Below are 19,402 nucleotides of genomic sequence, written 5' to 3' on the forward strand. Positions count from 1 at the left end.
TCAAGCGGCATTCTCCAATGAATTATTAGTTATGGTTTCACCAATATACATATCAGAACAAGTAGAATCACTCCACGATGTTTGGTCAGAGTTCATTCCATCATCATGTCCAATCGTTTCATTTGGATAAAAAGAAGGCTTTGCAGGCATTTCAAGGCTTTCAACTTCCCCTTCAAGCATCTCTACTACCTTGTTCATGGAAGGACGATCACTCGGTTTCAACTGTATACACCAAAGTGCAACTATGAACATCTTTTTTGCTAGAGTCTTTTCCTCCTCTGAGGCATCTTCCATTTCAATATCTTTCTCTTCTACATATTGATCGTAGATCCAAAATGGGAAGTAAACTTGACTTGAATGCTCTGCCTTTGGATTTGAGTTCTTCCTTCTACTTGCCATTTCCATCAAAAGCATTCCAAAGCTATAGACATCAGCCTTATAAGATACTCCTCCTATATTTTTATAGAACAACTCTGGAGCCATGTAACCCAAAGTTCCCCTTGCTGCAGTTAAAGTGACAATGCTATCATTCACAGGATATAGCTTTGCAAGTCCAAAATCTGACACCTTTGGAATGAAGTTGTCATCAAGAAGAATATTATGAGGCTTGATATCAAAATGTAGAATTTGCATATCACAGCCTTGATGCAGATATGCAATCCCACGAGCTACTCCAAGAGATATTTCATATATCTTCTCATAACTTAAAGGGACACTTCCTTCTTTAGAGAAAATGTATTTATCCAATGACCCATTAGGCATGTATTCATAAACTAGAGCACGCTTTTTTCCTTCCACACAATATCCAACAAGACGCACCACATTCACGTGATGTATTCTTCCGATGGTAGCTACTTCATTGATAAAATCTTGTCCATTGGCATTGGAATTGCTTAACATCTTTATTGCTATATCTGGTCCACTTCGGAGCTTTCCTTTGTATACAGAGCCAAAGCCTCCTTGACCCAATTTCACTTTGAAACCTCCGGTCATCCTCTTTATTTCTTTGTATTCGTACCTAATGGGATTTAGATTGCTATCTAGCAAAAAGTTTTCAATGTTTTCATACATTGACAAATGTCTTCTTCTCCATTTGTAGATCAATAGCCCAAGTAGAAGTGCAACTCCAAACATACATCTGGCTGCAACGAATAATGGCAGAACATTTCGTCCTATGAATAATCCTCCATCAAAATATTGTAGCCCAACTGGGTTGTCTAATTGTTTTGTGCTAAATGTTATTCTACTGAGTATTCCTGCGCAGATATGTCATCGTAAGAGTCAGGAGAAGGAACATGCTTCAGTCTGATCCATAATAACTTTGAGACTGATCCATAAAATCTGATGACAATTATTTTATGATTTAAATTAATTTTTGTGGAAATAGATAGAAGATTCTTACCAAAAATAATGCCCCTAAGATAAGCTGCAAAACAAAAGGAAAAAAGAAGGCTAAGTAAATTAATACATGATATGATACACATATTCAAAATAACTTCGAAGAAATGAGTATTGAAAGAGAGACAAATAAAAGAGAAATGAACCTATTCTACCAAATGTAAGTTAACAAAATATTTGTAGTTATATCTACCACGAAATCATCATTAACTGTCATAAATAAACATATATCAATTTATATTGGAAATAATTCTATTGACTATACAGCTTGTAAGAATTCTCTCCAAGGATAAAATGTAAAAACCGACAATATTTTGAACTTATATGCCTTCGACATTTTGCATATATTAAGCATAGATACATATTGTTATCCTGTTCCCCAATATATCCAAGAATAGGTCCGACGTATAATTTATATCAAATTCGAATTGCTTAAAAGTTTTAAATATTAGTATTACTTCACTTAAGAAAAATCCAACAAGTTCTCAGAGAAAGAATAAAGATGCAAAGGAGTCCTTACCTCGAGTATAACCAAACATCTGTTGCGGAAGTCCTGAAATACCCCATAACAATAATATTAGCTTATAATGAAATTCTGGAAATGAAAGAAAAGACTTGGAGCAACAATTAAACATTAATTGATTTGTGTAAATATATATAAACATGTCCATTTCGGATAAAATTCACATGATAATCTTGAATGATGCATAAGAATATACTTATCTTGGATAATAACAGTACTGTTGAATGAAGTCGGTAATATTATCACTAATTAAACTGTTGGTGACATATTATGTAGAGAAATTATAATTATCCAAAGTTAAATTAACGGTAATAATTTTATAACTATTTATTTTAATATTTTTCTCTCTCTTTCCTTACTACTATTGATCTATTTTTATATAATTATAATTTTTTTATGTGACATGTTTTATTTAACACGAGAGAACTCAGCATAACAGTGTTAGTCCAACCGAAAATGATTACCGTTGAATCTTTATGTTTTCACTCGTTTTATTTTTTTGGCGGCTGGTTTGGAATACAATTATACAAGTCACTGGTATTACACATTGTTTTCTCATGACCGTTGCTAAAGATTACCAACATGCGATATACCAATGGCGTTGAAGTTGCCGGTAAGCCATCGGTTGCAATTCTTATTTCCAACGGTTGACAATTTTCTTGCAATGATACAAGAAAATATAAGATCATAAACAAGCATATCAATATTCCTGTTATTCGTATGACAAAACATTTTCTTCTTTTGACTCAAAGGATAAGTATGATCTACAAAATAATGAAGAGAAAAAAAATTTAAGGTGAAACTCTTATGTTATGAGTCATTAGTGAGAAAAAAAATTTCTCCTTTAAAAGTAGAAAATGTTTTTCCTATTTGTATATAACATAATAGCATACTTAAGTCATGTAGTAAAGCACACTTATAATCAAAACTTTTAGAGTAAATATCTTTTTTGGTTTCTAACAAAAAATACGATCCTCACTTTAATTTCTTACAAAAAAAAATTAGTCTCGAGGTCCCTAACAAATTGAAAGTGAATCCATTTAGTTGAAATCGTGGTCCCTCACAAATTCAAAAAAAAGACTCACATTAATTCCTTAAAAGGACTAAAATGAGTCCACTTTGAATTTCATAGAAACTAACTGACTAAATTTTTTGTGTAAGAGACTAAAGTGAGAATTGTATTTTTTTTGTTAGGGATCAAAAAGAGTATTTACTCCAAGCTTTAATTGTTATTTATATATTTGTTTAATTTTTGGTCAAGAAAATAAACACTAATGAAATTGTAAGTATATAAGGTAACAAAATTAATTCATTGTTGACAATTTAGAATCACTGATTCTCTACCTCCTTTAAATAAAGAAGTGGGACAGTGATAGGGAAATAGGTCAGCACGGAATATGACAAGTTGTGAGCTCAATAAAGGATAATATATAAATAATGATTAAAAAAATACTCAAGGAAGGGATAGAGAAAGTGGGCATCACCGCATTTATCGGTTGTATGGTAGGCGTAATGACAGTAGTGCCTGTCACATTGGACTTCTCCGTTGGATTCATTGACAACCTGGCAATTTGTCCCTTTTCCACATCGATCATCACAAACAACAGGTAACCACGACACTTCAAATCCATCAATTAGCATCCTATGGATGTAATCATACGAGACGTTCCCTTTTGATGATTCCGGCAGCCTCGTATTTGCCCAGGTAGCCACCATGAGACGACACCCAACCTTGATGTCAATCGTACGATACTCAAACAATGTTGGTTCCACAACCGCATACACATGCCCTCCGCGGCCACAATGACTCGAACTCGAACCCACCTTCACATATCGAGGATCATCAGTGATTGGATTGGTACAGTTAAAGTACGCTATTCTCGTAGGATCTATGCCATCCAAAATGAACGGCTCTGATCCAAAATCATCTGGACCAACTTTGTTTATATATTTTTTATGTAAATCATCTGGACCAATGATGTCTCTGGAAGTGCGTTCATATAAGAAATAGCGAGGGATGGAGCAAGTAGCATCCTCCACAGCACCCGCATCACTCACTTGGATTTTGTATCTCTTGTAATCTATGTCTTGAACATAGTATTTTCCTGAAAACAAAGTTAATAATGTAGCGTTGTTGTCGCAGTCTAACTCGTAGTTTGGGTCGCCGCAGGAGGTTGGTTCGCCTTTGAGTCGAAAGGGATAGGATATGTTGGTAATTTTGCCGCATGAAGAAGGAGGACATGGTGGGTTATGCTTAGCGTTGCAATTTTGTTGAAATAGGAGAAGGATTGTAACAAATATTGACACAATTGTGCGTGCACATGAGGAACTGAAGCATGAGGATTCCCTTTCCATCCTTCAACAAGATATGAAATTATACTATGCTTCGCATTTTGGAATTTATATGAAATTATACCGTACCTTTATCAGCGCCCCCTTCCTGACTAAACTGTATTTACGTTCTCATTGCTTGCATTTTGTTCTTCCTTCTTTCCTACCATACCCACATTAAATTCTCCACGTTCCTATGTGTCATCTCATGGGTACAAAAAATACAAGTCATCAATCAAATAAAAATATTGATAAATTAAACGTATGAGGCTTGAATATGACAATTTCATTAATTGACTGCGCGCTTTCGTTCTGTGTTAGCCAGAATTTTGCTATTTTCGCCGTGTTAATTGTCTTTTATTCTAATATGGAAACAAATCTGCCAAGGTACTACAATCTTGACTGTGGAGACGTGCTTAAGAAAATAATTTAACTTTAGAATTATGGATGCCTTCACACGATTCCAGTTGTACAACAACTGTTCAATCTTGTATCCAAAAAAATAAATAACAAAGAACTGTTCAATCTTGATCGGAGTCCAAGAAGGAAAGCCCACTAGGCCACTTGTGAACTATTAGGTTAAATGAGACTCGTTTTGATTAAACTAAAATTTTGTGAATAATTTTAATGTATTGTGACTTAAAAAAATTATACACATTGTTAATATAAAATTATTAATAGACCTTTACTTCAGAGTTTGAGTTTTTAGATGAGATTGTTGTTTACATGTATCAAAGACAATACGTATTTACCAAAAAAAAAAAAAAAGTCGATCGACATAATTAAGTGGCAATGTCTCTGTTTTATTAATAAAAATAATTAAATATTATGAAATTTCTTAGTAAAAATAAACTGAATCTCATATATCATTTAATGAACTCTTATGTGAGAGAGCATACTCTAGAACAAATGCGGTGTTTAGACACGACATTTTAGCCATGATTGTGATGTGTGTTATTTAGGCACGACATTTTCTTTTAACAAGCTCACATTTTTCGGTAAAACACCTTTCTCCCCTAAATCGTTAATGTTAATCTCTTTTGCTCTCCATGTGTTGTTCAAGGTCGTAGATTGCTTTCACATTTTCGTCTCATTGTTTGTTCCTAAGTTTTTCTTTTTCTGGTTTTAGATTTAAGGTTGCGAAACTCGAAAAATTCGTATATGGCACCTCAAATTCTTTCCTTGGTTCTTCCATCAAAGACCGATTGAGTTCTTCGCATTCAATCTCATTATTCAGGTTTTTCCTATTTCACTTTATAATTTTTTTTTGTTTCGTTCATTTCCATACTTAGTATGATATACTCTTTGTCTTCTTGTGGGGCACTCTATTAATAATATAGTTAGTCGCCAAAATGGCTTCCCGCACAAGTTTTGTGGTAAATCGAACGTGATCAATATAACATTCATCATTTCCTTCAACATTCGATTTTTCCTCTATGCAATCTCATTTGATTGTGGTGCATACGGAGCAGTTGTCTGGTATATAATACCAAACTCTATACAAAATTCTTTGAAGGGGCTATTATATTCTCCCCCATGATTGCTCCTTACTACTTTAATTTTCTTGTTAAGTTGATTTTCAACTTCACTTTTATATTGTCTAAAAGCTACAATTGCTTCATCTTTACTATTAAGTAAGTAAATATAACATTATATACCGCAATCATAAATAAAAGTAATAAAATATTTCTTATTACCCCTAGATGGTACAGATTTCATATCACATATCAATATGCATTAAATCTAACAATTCGGTTGATCTTTCAATCGAAGTAAAAGGTAATTTTAAAAAATTTGATTCAACACACATTTGACATTTATTATTTAAACATTCAAATTTAGGCAATAACTCTAAATAAATTAAACTTTTGATTGACTTAAAATTAACATGTACTAATCTATTATGCCATAAATTAGAAGACTTAAGCAAATAAATAGAAGTAACATTATTATTAATTTTATTATCATTGGTTACAGTTATCACATTCAGTTGAAAAGGCCTTTACTAACGTAGCTTTTTCCTACATACACGTCATTATTAGAAAGTTCAAACTTATCAGAAATAAATGCAAGTTTAAAATCATTCTTACTCAATAGAGATCCAGACACTAAGTTCTTACAAATATCAGGCACAAGGAGCACATTATTGAGTGTCAATATTTTACCAGAAGTCATCTTCAAGGCCACCTTCTCAACACCTTCAACCTTTGAAGTAGATGAATTGTCCATATAAAGTTTCTCATCATTCTTCGCAGGAGTATAAGAGGAGAATATTCACATGTTTGAATAGATATGCCTGGTGGCACTAGTGTCTACCCACCACTCCTTAATGTCTCCCACTAGGTTACACTCCAATACCACCGTTGACAAGTTCAGATCTTCAACTTTATCAACGATATCAACCAAGTTGGCTTGAGTCATCTTCTTCCTTTTGGATTTATGTGGCTTCTTAAGATAATTCTTACAATCCTTTGCACGGTGGCCAGGATTACCGCAATTGTAACAATTGCCTTTGAACTTTTTGTCTTTGCCTTGTTTAGCATTTCCTTCAGTTTCGTAATGTTTTCGCTTCTTCGACATTGATCCCTCTTCAACAATATTGGCCCTTGAGACCATTGAATTGTTGCCAAATTTCTTTTCAGCAATCTTATTAGCTACTTCTATCCTCAACCTCATAATCAGATCTTCAAGTGACATCTCCTTGTGCTTATATGTTTGAGATAATTCTTAAAATCTTTTCAGGATGGTGGCAATTTCTCAATAAACACAACAACTAGGAATGATTCACTTAGAGTCATCCATGATTCACTTAGAGTCATCCCTTTGGCATGAATTTCATACACTAGTACTTGAAGTTCTTCAATTTGACTTATCACACTCTTAGAGTCATCCATTTTGAAGTTCAGAAATATACCGACTATGAACTTTTTCAAGCTGACATCCTCTGTTTTGTACTTCTTGTCTAGACTTTCCCACAATTCCTTACTGGTGGTCAAAGTGTTATACACATTATGCGAAGAATTGTCTAGACCATTGGGAATATAGTTTCAGAAAAGGAAATCAGAGTGCTTCCATGCGTCAACCGTAGCAACCTTCTCCTTATCAAGTTGTTCTCCTTCTTCTTCCAACTTAAGAGCATATTCCTTGAGAAATCATGTCAAACTCAGGGTTGTCATGTAGAACAACATTTTCTGTTGCCAACGCTTGAAATCAATCCCATTGAATTTTTTAAGCTTCTTTGCAGCAGTCAAAATATTAGTTGGATTAAACAAACTTCACTACTAAAAAAGTATGAATTAGGGACAGATTTTAGAGACGAAAAATACCCTGTCTCTAATTGGAACGGATTTAGAGACGAAAAAAACAATATGTCCCTATTTGGGACAGAATTAGCAATGAAATAAATTCTGTCTCTAGTAGGGACGGATTTTGAGATGAAAAAATATTTCGTCCCTATTTGGGATGGACTTAGGGACGAAATATGTTCAATTTCCGTATTCCGTCCCTAATAGGGACGGAATAATGTTCGTCCCAACTTGGGATAAAATGAGGATATGGTTTATAAAATTCGTCCCTAAATCTGTCTCTAATAGGGACGAAAAATAATTCGTCTCTATTAGGGACGAAATTTTTCCATCCCTAATAGAGACGGAAAAAATTTGTCCCTGATAGAGACATATTTAGGGACGAAAAATAATCCTTTTCTATTAGGGACAGAAAATAATTCGTCTCTAATTGGGACAGATTTACGAACTTAATTTTGTATTTAAATGTTATTGTACGTTTATAAAATTATAAAACATGAACTTTTTGTTGGATTATCTAAATTGGATGTTTATGTTAAAAAAAAGTAACATTACGTGATTTATATGGGGAGAAATTGTGATCAAAAGTGTTTTCTAAAAAGGCTTTTTTCAAAACTTGAGTCAGTTCTATTTTGCTCTTTATAATAGGTGAAGTCTCCTTTAAAAACGAAAATATTATAAATCAAAATTAAAACTTAACTAAATGACAAATAAAAAAAATTAGATGAATTCGATCAATATCTGAACCGTATTCTGAAACACGAAAACACAACTGATTTGTTTTCTTTTAAAATCTTTAAGTGATCTGTTACTTATAGACTTACATAGGTTATGTACCTATAAGTCTACAACACTAATATACGGAAAATTTTGATTCGATTTATAATTACAAATGTCGTCTATACTGAACATAAAGCACCAATATCACAAGTATTATATATTTGATTGATCTTTTGTTAGACAATGATGTGTAATTTATTGTTTTTCATATTAAAAAAATTTGAAATTGATATCAGTTTTACATGTACTTGAGTATATTTATAATTTTTATAATATAAATTATAAATTTACATATACTTATCGGGTCATGCGGTTAAACCAGTGATCCAATACCTCGATCGGGTCAATAACTGGGCCAGGTTTAATAATATTGCCTTTTATAGACTAATTATAAATTGATTCAAATTTCAAATTTTAAAATCCCCAAAATAAATACAATGATAAATATATTCTAAAATTAAAAAAAACAATGTATCTTCACAGACCAAGAACTACGAGATCGCCCAATTATAATTAAATATTTCAAAATACGTCCCAAATCTTAGATATCAAACTATGTCAAATTTGTTGTTTTTCTTTTCTTTCCAAACAAATCACAATCATATATCTACTGCTTTATTTGGACTTGAATTTGATAGTCATTTATTACATTTCAAATTGCTTTTTCTTTTTTTTTAACATGCGAGCTATACTTATTGGGCCATGATTCAGCTTGACTCCAAATTTTTTAATAAATGATTGGACCATGTGTAATGGACCAATTGTAATTAGTTCACATATTTATTACTCAGGTTAAAAACCAATAACAATTACATTCAAGGGAATAAGTGTCAACTAAGTACATATTTTAGATAAGATGTTATTATTATTAGTATTATTATTAGTATTATTATTATTATTATTATTTCCTATTTTGAATGAATTTGACTAGACTGTTGTAGCATAAATAATAACAATCAGAACAATTCAATACTAATACTAATAGTATACCAAACCTATACCAAAGCTTTACATATGGAAGATACTTATAGTAATAGAGCATCAATATGCAGATATTTCATTATTCAACTAATGACAATACAACTTTAATTTCTCGCTTAACCTTTGAATCTCCAACATTCAAATAGAGTACAATGTGTTTTTTCCTCACTCGCACATTTGTCGAAAAAACTTCTCAGGAGGTCACCCATCCCGGAATTGCTCCAAGTCAAGCACGCTTAACTATGAAGTTCTTTCGTTATGGGCTACCGAAAAGTAGATGCATCTTGTTTTTATAGGTAGTACCAATTAATTCTTATAAGCTATCTCAAACTGTATCGTCTCATGCCAGCACAGTCTCTGGAATCCCTCTCTTTCGGGTGTTGATTCTATTTATTCATGTACCCCCGTCGCTGGAAGCCTGCCAGGAGCCGCTCCTTGTCCATGCCCTTTCGCACCGACGATCACTCCCTGCCTTCATCAGCGCCCGGGATGTTACAATGATGACACAACTAGTGCAGGTTTGGTCAGTAAATTCTAAGGTCAATTTGGTGACAATTATAGAATCAATATTTTTTAGCCTATAGTAATTAAGGTTTCATAAATCATGTCATCATATTGCATCTAACGACTAATGAGATTTTAAGTTAAAGCAGTTACATTCAAATTGTGATGCATCCACAAAATTTTATTTATGTCTACACACTTAATGATAGGGGCCAAAAAAATTATTTTAAATAAAATTTTAAATACATTAAAAAACAAAAGAATATAAAAAAGAAAAGAAAAAAAAACTTCAACTTAACATAAAAAAAATAATAATCAAGAATTATATAAAGTTATAGGTTAAAACTTTAATGTTATCATTTATAAATAAAATAAAATAATACAAGTTATAAAAATTGAAAATATGGGCCTATTATTTTTACAAACGTATGGATATTTTTGTGTTTTACCTTTTTTTATTTTTTATCCTGTATATATTTTTCTGCTTTATTCTAATCAGTTATGTTATTTATTCTTACTCCTATTATTTTAAAAAAGAAAGACTTCTAAACTTAATCACAAAAATGATTAGTTGACCTATTTTAAAATATGAGCCCAATTAAACCAAATAAACACATTTAAAAGTAGGAAGAAGAGCTTACAAAAAAAAAAGTAGGTAAAAGAGTTTGTCCTTTTAAAGGACACAATGTTGTATCCTTTTAGTTTTTGACACTATATCTTACCTGTAAAACATAGTTATAATATGAATTTTTTTTTTCTATTTCCTTAGTCACTTCAGCTGACGTGAAGAGAGAAAAAAAACTATTTTTCATGTTATAACTATGTCTAAGACATAGTGTTAAAAACTAAAAGGACACAATTTGTGTCCTTTAAAAGAACAAACACTCAACCCTTGAAAGTAACAATCATGAAACCAAATGAATAACAGAACTATAATTATGAAATAAGAAGGTCCATTAAACTATTGTGTTTTGGGTTATTGCACACAAAGAATAGTCAAAAACCTAATTCCCAAATGTGAGAACTTTCCTTCGTGTATATAATTATACAAGTAATTATAATTGGGCCCTAGCTAAAATTGTAAGTTGCCCCTAGCTAAAATTGTAACAGTGGTAACATATGAAGATATGGAGCTGCTTTCCGTGTATGACTAGATAACATATTTCTTCTTAATGTCTTCTTCTTCTTTCATCTTTTTCCAATTGAGGTTTTCTTTTAACCTTTTTTTCTTATTCGCACTCACCACCCGAAACCCAGCCATTCTGCCACAAGGCACGGTGTTTCGTTTCTTTCTTCAAGATTTTACGGATACATATTCTTGGAATATGCATTGGTAATTACTTTGTCCGTTGGCGAAAAAAATTGATTTATATTTTTGAACCTTATAAAAGTGAAATTCTTTGTCTTTGCTGACCATAATTGTTTATTGGATGTTTCTAACATGAGTGAAATTCACGCCCCCTTTATTTTATTAACAACTTTTTTTTTGTGGTTGTAGTTATTGATTTTTATTTTTTTTAAAATGAAGTGTTGTTTTACGTTTATCTTTTTTTTTTAAATTTATTTTAATGTAGAGCTACAATTGCGATTGATAATGGAATTGAATTGTTTATTGGAGTTATTTGTATTTTATTTCACAACAAGAATACGAATTTTGGTTATTAATTAGTGAAAACTGTTAAAGAGAAAAATCAATGAAGATATATGTATATATATGGAGTATGGAAATTTCTTATACATATCCATTAACAACTTTTTTTTTTTTAAAATTTTTTAAATTTTTAAAATATCTAAACACTAATTAAATGATTTATGTGGATTCAATGTCATTTAAATAATTTTAGACATTTGTCGCTGATTATTCCATGTTTCTTTTTAATTGTGAAGTTTGTTGTCCATTAATGTTCTTCACAGGTCACGGCTAGGGGTATAAATGGGCCAAGTTAAGCCAAACTTTGGCTTTGATAGCCTAAGTCTATGCAAAAATATTTGGAACCTATACTGACCTATTAGCCTATTAAATATTTGATTTATGGCCTGTCATATTATAAAAAACTAAAAAAACCGAATACGACTTGTAAGGCTTACCAAGTTGCAAACTAAAGTTTGTAGGCCCAAATCAAATTAAAATATAAAAAATAAAAAAATTTATTCACAAAGACCACATGAAATCAATTTTCATTATCACATGAAATAAGCTTTCATTAACATCACATGAAATAATGTTATCATAGATCACATGAAAATGTGCATAAAAATCACATTAAAATTTCATATATGTATATATAATTTGCACTTTCTTTACTAATTTTGTTTTATATTATATTCTAAATTTTAAATAAATTATTATTATTTGTTAAAATAACATCGATCTTATTACTTTGAAAATTTTAAGTAAATTTTTTTTCTAATAGATTTATGTAATTATGAATTTTTGTTGATAAATTGATATGTCAAAATTTTTAATCCTTGCTAAAATTAAATTATGGTTCCGCCACTGTATATATAGATAGATAGATAGATACGAACTTTAGAACTGGATGAGAATAAATGTTCTCTATAGCAAAATTATTGGGCTAGAAATAAACACTAAATTAATTAGTTTAAGTGTGATCATTACTCTTTCAAATTGGCTTTTGCTAGAGATAGAGACATCTTATCTATCCCTTCTGAAATCTTGATACAACCCACTTTGAAAAAAAAAAAAAATCTATGGTTAAGTATATGGTCAAGAAAATATTTTTTTTGGATGTCAGGATAGGGAAAGAATGGTAGATACAGCTCAGTGGGTTTCTTGAGTTTGTCGATAAGTTCATCTAGATTTTTCTTTTTACTGCTCCAAAGTTGTGCATGTGAAAACACAATTTCTTCTATTACAAATTTGTGTTGCTTAATCATATGCATAAAATAGTAATTTCATCCAAACACTATGATAACAATTTTATATTAATGCATGGTCCTATGCTTCTACTCACATAATTTCCTCAATCTCAGCATGATAACCTTCTGCCTTGTCGAAGTAGACCATATAAAATTGCCAAACAATGGCACGCGGCAAATCCAAGTGATGAAGGTTGTCTAGATATATAAATCCATGGAACTTTTGGCAAATATACAATTCGGTATAATATCCATAACTAGATTATGTTATTTGTGATTTATTTGATCTTGAACACCTAGCATAAAGGAAGTCCAACAGACGTTGTATCATATTTAACTAAATCAAACTTCTAAGGACAGGGCAAACTCTAAAAAGAGGGCAAGGAAAGAAAATCCAATGATATAAGACGGGGGAAAGAAAATGTATATATAAAGGGGTGTATTGGATTGAGATTTCAAAGGATTTTAATGGATTGTTTTTGGACAAAAAATGCGTTGGTATTCGATTAAGATTTTAATGGATTGAGAAAAAGTCATGTTGTATTCGATTAGGATTTTAAAGGATTATTTTAGAATCCGTCCAAATCTATTGGTATACAATCAGGATTTTAAACAATGGAATCACAATCTCGTGGTATTCAAAAATCCGACGATTTTAATGGATTTTCTGTTGGTGTGTATTTCGTGAGACTTTTTAGTGAAAAATATAAATATGATGCCTCTCTCACAATCTCACCCTAACCGCTAGGATTTCTTGAGATTCTTCTATTGCAATGTTTTCTTCTTCCTTTGGCAGGTTGACTGTTCGAAATTGGGTTCCGCTATGGGAGCTTCATCAAAACTAAAAAAAAAACATATTTTTGAGGCATTTTCATCACAAAACAATCCAGAAACAACAAACCAACGAGATTTTAATATAATCTATCTCAAAAATAACAGATTTTTGAGCGATTTTTTAAAAAATTTGGAAGTTTAAAAATTGTTTTTTCAAGCTGTGGGACGCGATTTTTCTTGGCACAAAAAGTGTGATTTTTGTATTAAAAATAAAACAGAGAAAAAAAGCAGGGGAACTAAAACCCTCAAACCAATTTTCGTTTTACATCAATGAAACAATATTAATTTAAAGAAAGATTGAAACTTTCATAATATGAATCCTATATTTCGTAACAATACATTCATGAATGAAATTCCTTCACTATAGGAAACGATTTCAAACAATTTTTGTTTCAATAGATAACTAAAAACTTGTTTCTCAAAAGCCCCAAAGCAATTTAAGGTTTCAATGTATCGACTGAAAAATCTTTGAGAAATTTTCTAAACTTTCATGTAATTAAACCCAAAATTTCAGATTCAAAATTTTCTTAGAATATTCAATGAAAATATGCATATGATATATGGTTAGAAAATTCTCATCATGTAAAATAAAAACCTCAAGATTTTCAAGATCAATTGCAAAAATTTACAAACGAAATTTTATCATGAACTTTAGGTTCTATATGCAAATTTAGAATTATTTTTATAATTAAAAAATTGGGTCTTATAATCATATATGCATAACTTTGATACCAAATGTAGAAAATAATTTTCAACCCATTAGATATGTGAAAAGCTGTTGTTTAGTAATTTTGAATGTTTGTTAAAAATTATATTATGTTTTACTGATTGAGAAAATTATATTAGGTTTTACTTTTTTTTATTAATTTCATTGCATTTCTTTGTTATTTTTTTATGGAGAATATTATACTTACAACCTATTTTTGTTTACAACATTTTACAACCATATATTAACTGTTGATTTCCGTTAATCAATGGTTATTATTTTCGCAAATCAAACTCAAACTCATTGAGAAAATTATATTAGATTATATTAGTAATTTTTGAAATAATTTTCAACCCGTTGTTAAGTTTACTTTTTTTATTAAATCATTGCATTTCTTTGTTATTTGTTTTTATTGACTCTTGTAATTTTGAATATTTGTTAAAAATTCATATAGTTTTTTAAAATCTTATAAATCCATATTGTCCTTTCAAATCTTATGAATTTTATTAAAATTCTTTAAAATCCAATCCTATAAAATCTTGATTGTAAAAAAAGTCTTTTAAAAAAGTCTATAAAGTCTCTCCAATTCTAAAATGTCTTTTAAAATCTGTAGGATTTTTTATCTCAAAATTTTTTTTAAAAATCCTAATCTAATACACCCCCTAAGATTAAGAATCTTTTATTATTTCAGTTGTATGAAATTGTTGTTAGTTTACTCAGTGATATAAGAATATTTTATTGTTTCAAAAGTGTTATGAAATTGTGGTTAGTTATCTTGATATCGAATTTGTTTTTACCTCATTCACCAACTTTGTTTTCATAAAAAATAAATGGAAAGCTTGAACTACTCTAGTTCCATGAGATAAATGTAAAGAAAGAGTTCTTAATGAGGTAATTTACTGTTGTGCTTTCATGGGCCATATTTGTGGCCATATGTAGTTATACCATTTGAGTTCTCGTTAGCTAGTGCTGTAGTGTCATAGGAAATCTTAAGTTATATGGTGTCTAGCAATGATCAATAAATTCTGCATTAACTTTCTAGTTGTTTACTGATTTGATGACTATCACTTTGTTGATGATTGTTTGGAGGAACATAATATGTGGCTTGCTAACGGCATGACTTACCAATGACCAAGTCTTTTAACGGTTCATTGCTATTCTGGCGAAACTTCCTGTGCCTCCAGCCAAGTAACTGCAGCAAAGAAATGCAAAAACCAATTTAGATGATGTATAGTTGATTTTGGTTATGCTATTCATGATTGCTAATGGATCTTACCTTCATCTTTTGATATTCAAGAAAAATTGTGAGCATTCCCTAACTTGTGAAGATAAGGTAAATGAAGGGGCTGTTATTCGTGCTTAAATGATGATATTACATAGAGAACATTTGAGAAATTGCTGATAATTAACTAGGGATGTGTATAGAGAGGATGCACAGAGAAAAACATAGAGATAGTTACAAACATTGTTTGCTGTTATATTGTACTTGTTGTAGCCATTTTTGTTACACCAGAAACTCTAATTAATCACAAAGATTAATCCTCTCAAAGCACAAATTGTCTTAAGATTGTTGTTGAAGACATTGGGAGAAATATAAAATCATCAAGAGATTTGAATCAGTGTATGATACCAGACATATTAATTAATCCTGCAATCAGAGTATAATAAATATTATAAAGAACAAACTCACAAGATGTTGGAAAGGATGTTTGTATGCAGAGAATCTGAGCCGAACTATGTTGTCTCCTTAAGATAATTTATTTCCTTTATTGATGTCAAAAGTTGATGAACAGTTGCCCCCCAATATAGAACGAAGACTAGTGACCGGTTCGGTTCAAAATTAACCGAACGCACCATTTCAATTAAAAAACAAACGAAAAAAAGAAACGGTTCGATTCAAATGCAACAATTTCTTATCTACCGAACGATGGCAACACATGCGTATGTGGTGAACCAAGGTCCATCTATATTCTCCCACCTCCACAAAAGTGGAGTGCTCATGGAATAAACTAGAGAAGTGAGGTGGAGACTTATGAATCCTTACATTTCTCACTCTTTGTCTAACATGGGACTTTTACCTATATACATCTTGGATTTTATAAGAGTTATGTTGTAGGAAAAGTGATTGTGTAATGTTATAGAGATTCGTTTTGCGTGCCGTAATTTCTTTTTTTTCTTTTTTCTTCAAAAAATGTGGGCCCCACAAAATGTTACGTGTGTAGAAAAATTAGTTGTGTCATGTTAAATGACAAATACAAATCCCGTACATCTTTCACCTTCTAACTTTTTTTTAACCCACTCCTTATTAAGCTATAAATTTTAGATACAAAATCCAACATCAAGATTGTGAACACCATTTTTTTGGTTACTATTATTACTATTATTATTATTATCATCTATATATTCTATTCCAAACACAGAACAAAAATAAAAAAAGGTATTAGCTGATATATTTAAAAGCTTAGTGGTCCATATATAACCATCCTCTCTTCGTGGAGAGCAAATTTGAATTACCAAAATTGGTAAGTAAGTTCAGTAATGAAAGTGCCGAATAATAGTGGGGCAACAGTGGTGAAAATTTGTCCAATTCCACACTGATAAAGCTGTGAATCTCATCCGTAAAAATTGCTAAACTCAGTTTATGAACACCATCCTTATCTTATCCAGAAAAAGTAATAAACATAAGAAGGGAAATTTCAGAAAATTCAAAAGGGCATGTCCAATGAAGATGGCTATAATTTCTCTTGGCCGTTGCCTCTCTTGAAGAAGACAAATATCCTTAGCTGTACATACAGAGCAGTAGTTCAGCCACTTCAACGTTTGACACAAGGAAACAAATAAGAGCAGACAATTCTTCACAGTAAAACACCCCTCCTCCGTTGGGTACACGATGCAAAGGCTAAAAAACAAAACAAAGCAAAAGGACGGTTGAGGAAGAGTGTAGCACGCTGAAAATGACTTTGCCCCCCACTGTTGAAGCAAAAACAAAGGAGTTTAATGCTACCAAACAAAGTTATGCCAAAGAGAGACAAGCATTTGGAACCTACAGAAAGCACCTTGAAGAACAAATACCAAAGAGGATGGGTCAATGCTATCTCTGCATAAAAGAATAGCAGCATGCCTGACCACCAATGGGATGGAGTAGAGAGGAATCAAGAAATCACAAAAAAAAATAAAACTACGTTGATGAAGGACTATATAAACAAGGGAGGCCGGTTCAAAACGGGGATCGTAAAAAAAAAAAAACTTCTGGACAAGAGAGACTTTCATACAAAAGAGAGGAAGACCACACAACCTTCTTCCATTTGGATTCCACAATCTCCCTCACGGTGAAAAAAAAAATTAGAAAACTCAAGATCTTATATTAGCCACCGCCAAGCCACCATGAAAGGTGTCTAGAAGCCATCGACCACCGGTCCAAACACCACAAGCACTGCGCGCCTCTGCACCTACCAAAGATCACAGGATCCACCCCTTTATACCAAAACCCCTTTGATGTTCTTGCATACTGGTAACAAAGCACTTCATCCTTCTTTTTCTCTTTTTCTTCAAACGCTAGAGGCCTTGTTCACTTTCATGATATTTTAGTTGTATTTATCATTATAATAGTTATTTTCTCACTCTCTTTTTGTTTTCTATCATTTATTAACTATTATGTATGTTTGTCAGTTGGAACATAGCCGAAAATTTTGTGGATTCGTGGCCATAAAAATTTTGGCACCCAAATATTGGATAATGGACTATTACATACATGTTATGTAGGCCTAAACTACTTAAGGTGAATATTAAAAAATAAAAAAAATAATTTTTTCTACTGCTTACATAGTTCTTACTCTGATTGCCCAAATATTTCAATTAATTATTTTTTTAATCTTCATTAGTGTGGGTTTGCGCCAATTAGTTTTAGGAAAAGAACGTTTCTTGTCATGGCCCTTTTATGTTATTAAATTCCCAGTATGTGATCAATTCATCTTTACTTATCTCTTTAGTAATCCTCATTTCGATAAAGCTGGTCTAGCTATAAAAATAGGATATCATGATGCTGACAAGTCGTTTACTTTGAGAAAATTTTAAAACTCATAAAAAAGAAGGAGGAATGCTATGATTATCTACAGCATCAGCTTTCGTTTTTTTTTTTTGGTAGATTAAGTAGCCTTCTCTCTTGATGTTAAAACAAATAAAAATAAAAAATAAAAATAAAAAATAAAAATAAAAATAAATAACCAAATTGTCCGTGTTTCCTATAATCCCTGTCCATGTGAATGAATGTTTATCTTTTTGTATTGGGTATGTATTTATTTATTTGTTGACAAAATAGGTTTAAATATTCTGAAAATTACAAAAATAAAATAAACGTAATGGTTGAAACGTTATCGCCTCTTCTGTTACTTCGTTTATAGGTACTTGTTTGTTTATAATATGATATACATATCCACGGTGCAGCAATGTTGCCATCTTTCAATGTTTTAATGCAATGTTAACATCCACTTTGTGAAAGGAATATTTTAATGTTTTATAGGTTAGCTAAGCTTCAGCTTTTCTCGGTTAATATATATACATTCCCCATGCAAATGTTGTCGTACTTTAATGTTTTGATATTTTAGTTTTGCAATGTTGCCATCTACTTTAGATTGTTATGAAAGACAAATATTTATTACTTTAGCAAACATCATCTTTTGTCTCTGTCCATACATTACTATCTTTAATTCATTTTTTATTTCTTTTTTATATAAAAAAATGATTATTTGAGTACCTTAGCTGGTTCGTTCTTAATTCACAGACTTTTTCATATTTTGTTCATTTTATGTTGTTAAATTATTTCATACTTATTATTTCAGTCTTAATCAGGTAGTTGATTTAAGAAATAAGTAAACTGACAAATCACTTATATTTATGGTAAATTGAGGTATTAGCTGAGATGTGACATCTTGCTAATCCTGTAATTTTTAAAATCATTTCGATTGTGACAATCCGATGATTTTTTTAAATTGTTTAGTAATAATAAACAAAAAAAGATAATAAACAATCATAGTTTCTATTTAAATTTATTTGGCGTTGGGTTAATTTAGAAAATAAAGAATAATTATTAGTTAAAAAGGAGTAATTTAACCGTGACGGTTTGTTAACTCCACGTATTTCATTTCGGATCATTTTAACCGT

The 19,402-nt window shown here is 31.1% G+C and overlaps 1 protein-coding gene across 1 annotated transcript; it reads right to left on the minus strand.

Moving 5' to 3' along the window:
• On the minus strand, positions 1-1,164 carry LOC133285933 (rust resistance kinase Lr10-like). Its single transcript, XM_061483249.1, has one exon. The coding sequence runs from the start codon at positions 1,132-1,134 to the stop codon at positions 1-3; it is 1,134 nt and encodes a 377-aa protein (XP_061339233.1). The 5' UTR covers positions 1,135-1,164.
• Positions 1,165-19,402: the final 18,238 nt, after the last annotated feature.

Source organism: Gastrolobium bilobum, unplaced genomic scaffold (genome assembly GCF_033153095.1).
Source record: "Gastrolobium bilobum isolate Gb01-03AN ecotype WA unplaced genomic scaffold, APGP_CSIRO_Gbil_v1 utg1764, whole genome shotgun sequence".
Taxonomy (NCBI): domain Eukaryota; kingdom Viridiplantae; phylum Streptophyta; class Magnoliopsida; order Fabales; family Fabaceae; genus Gastrolobium; species Gastrolobium bilobum.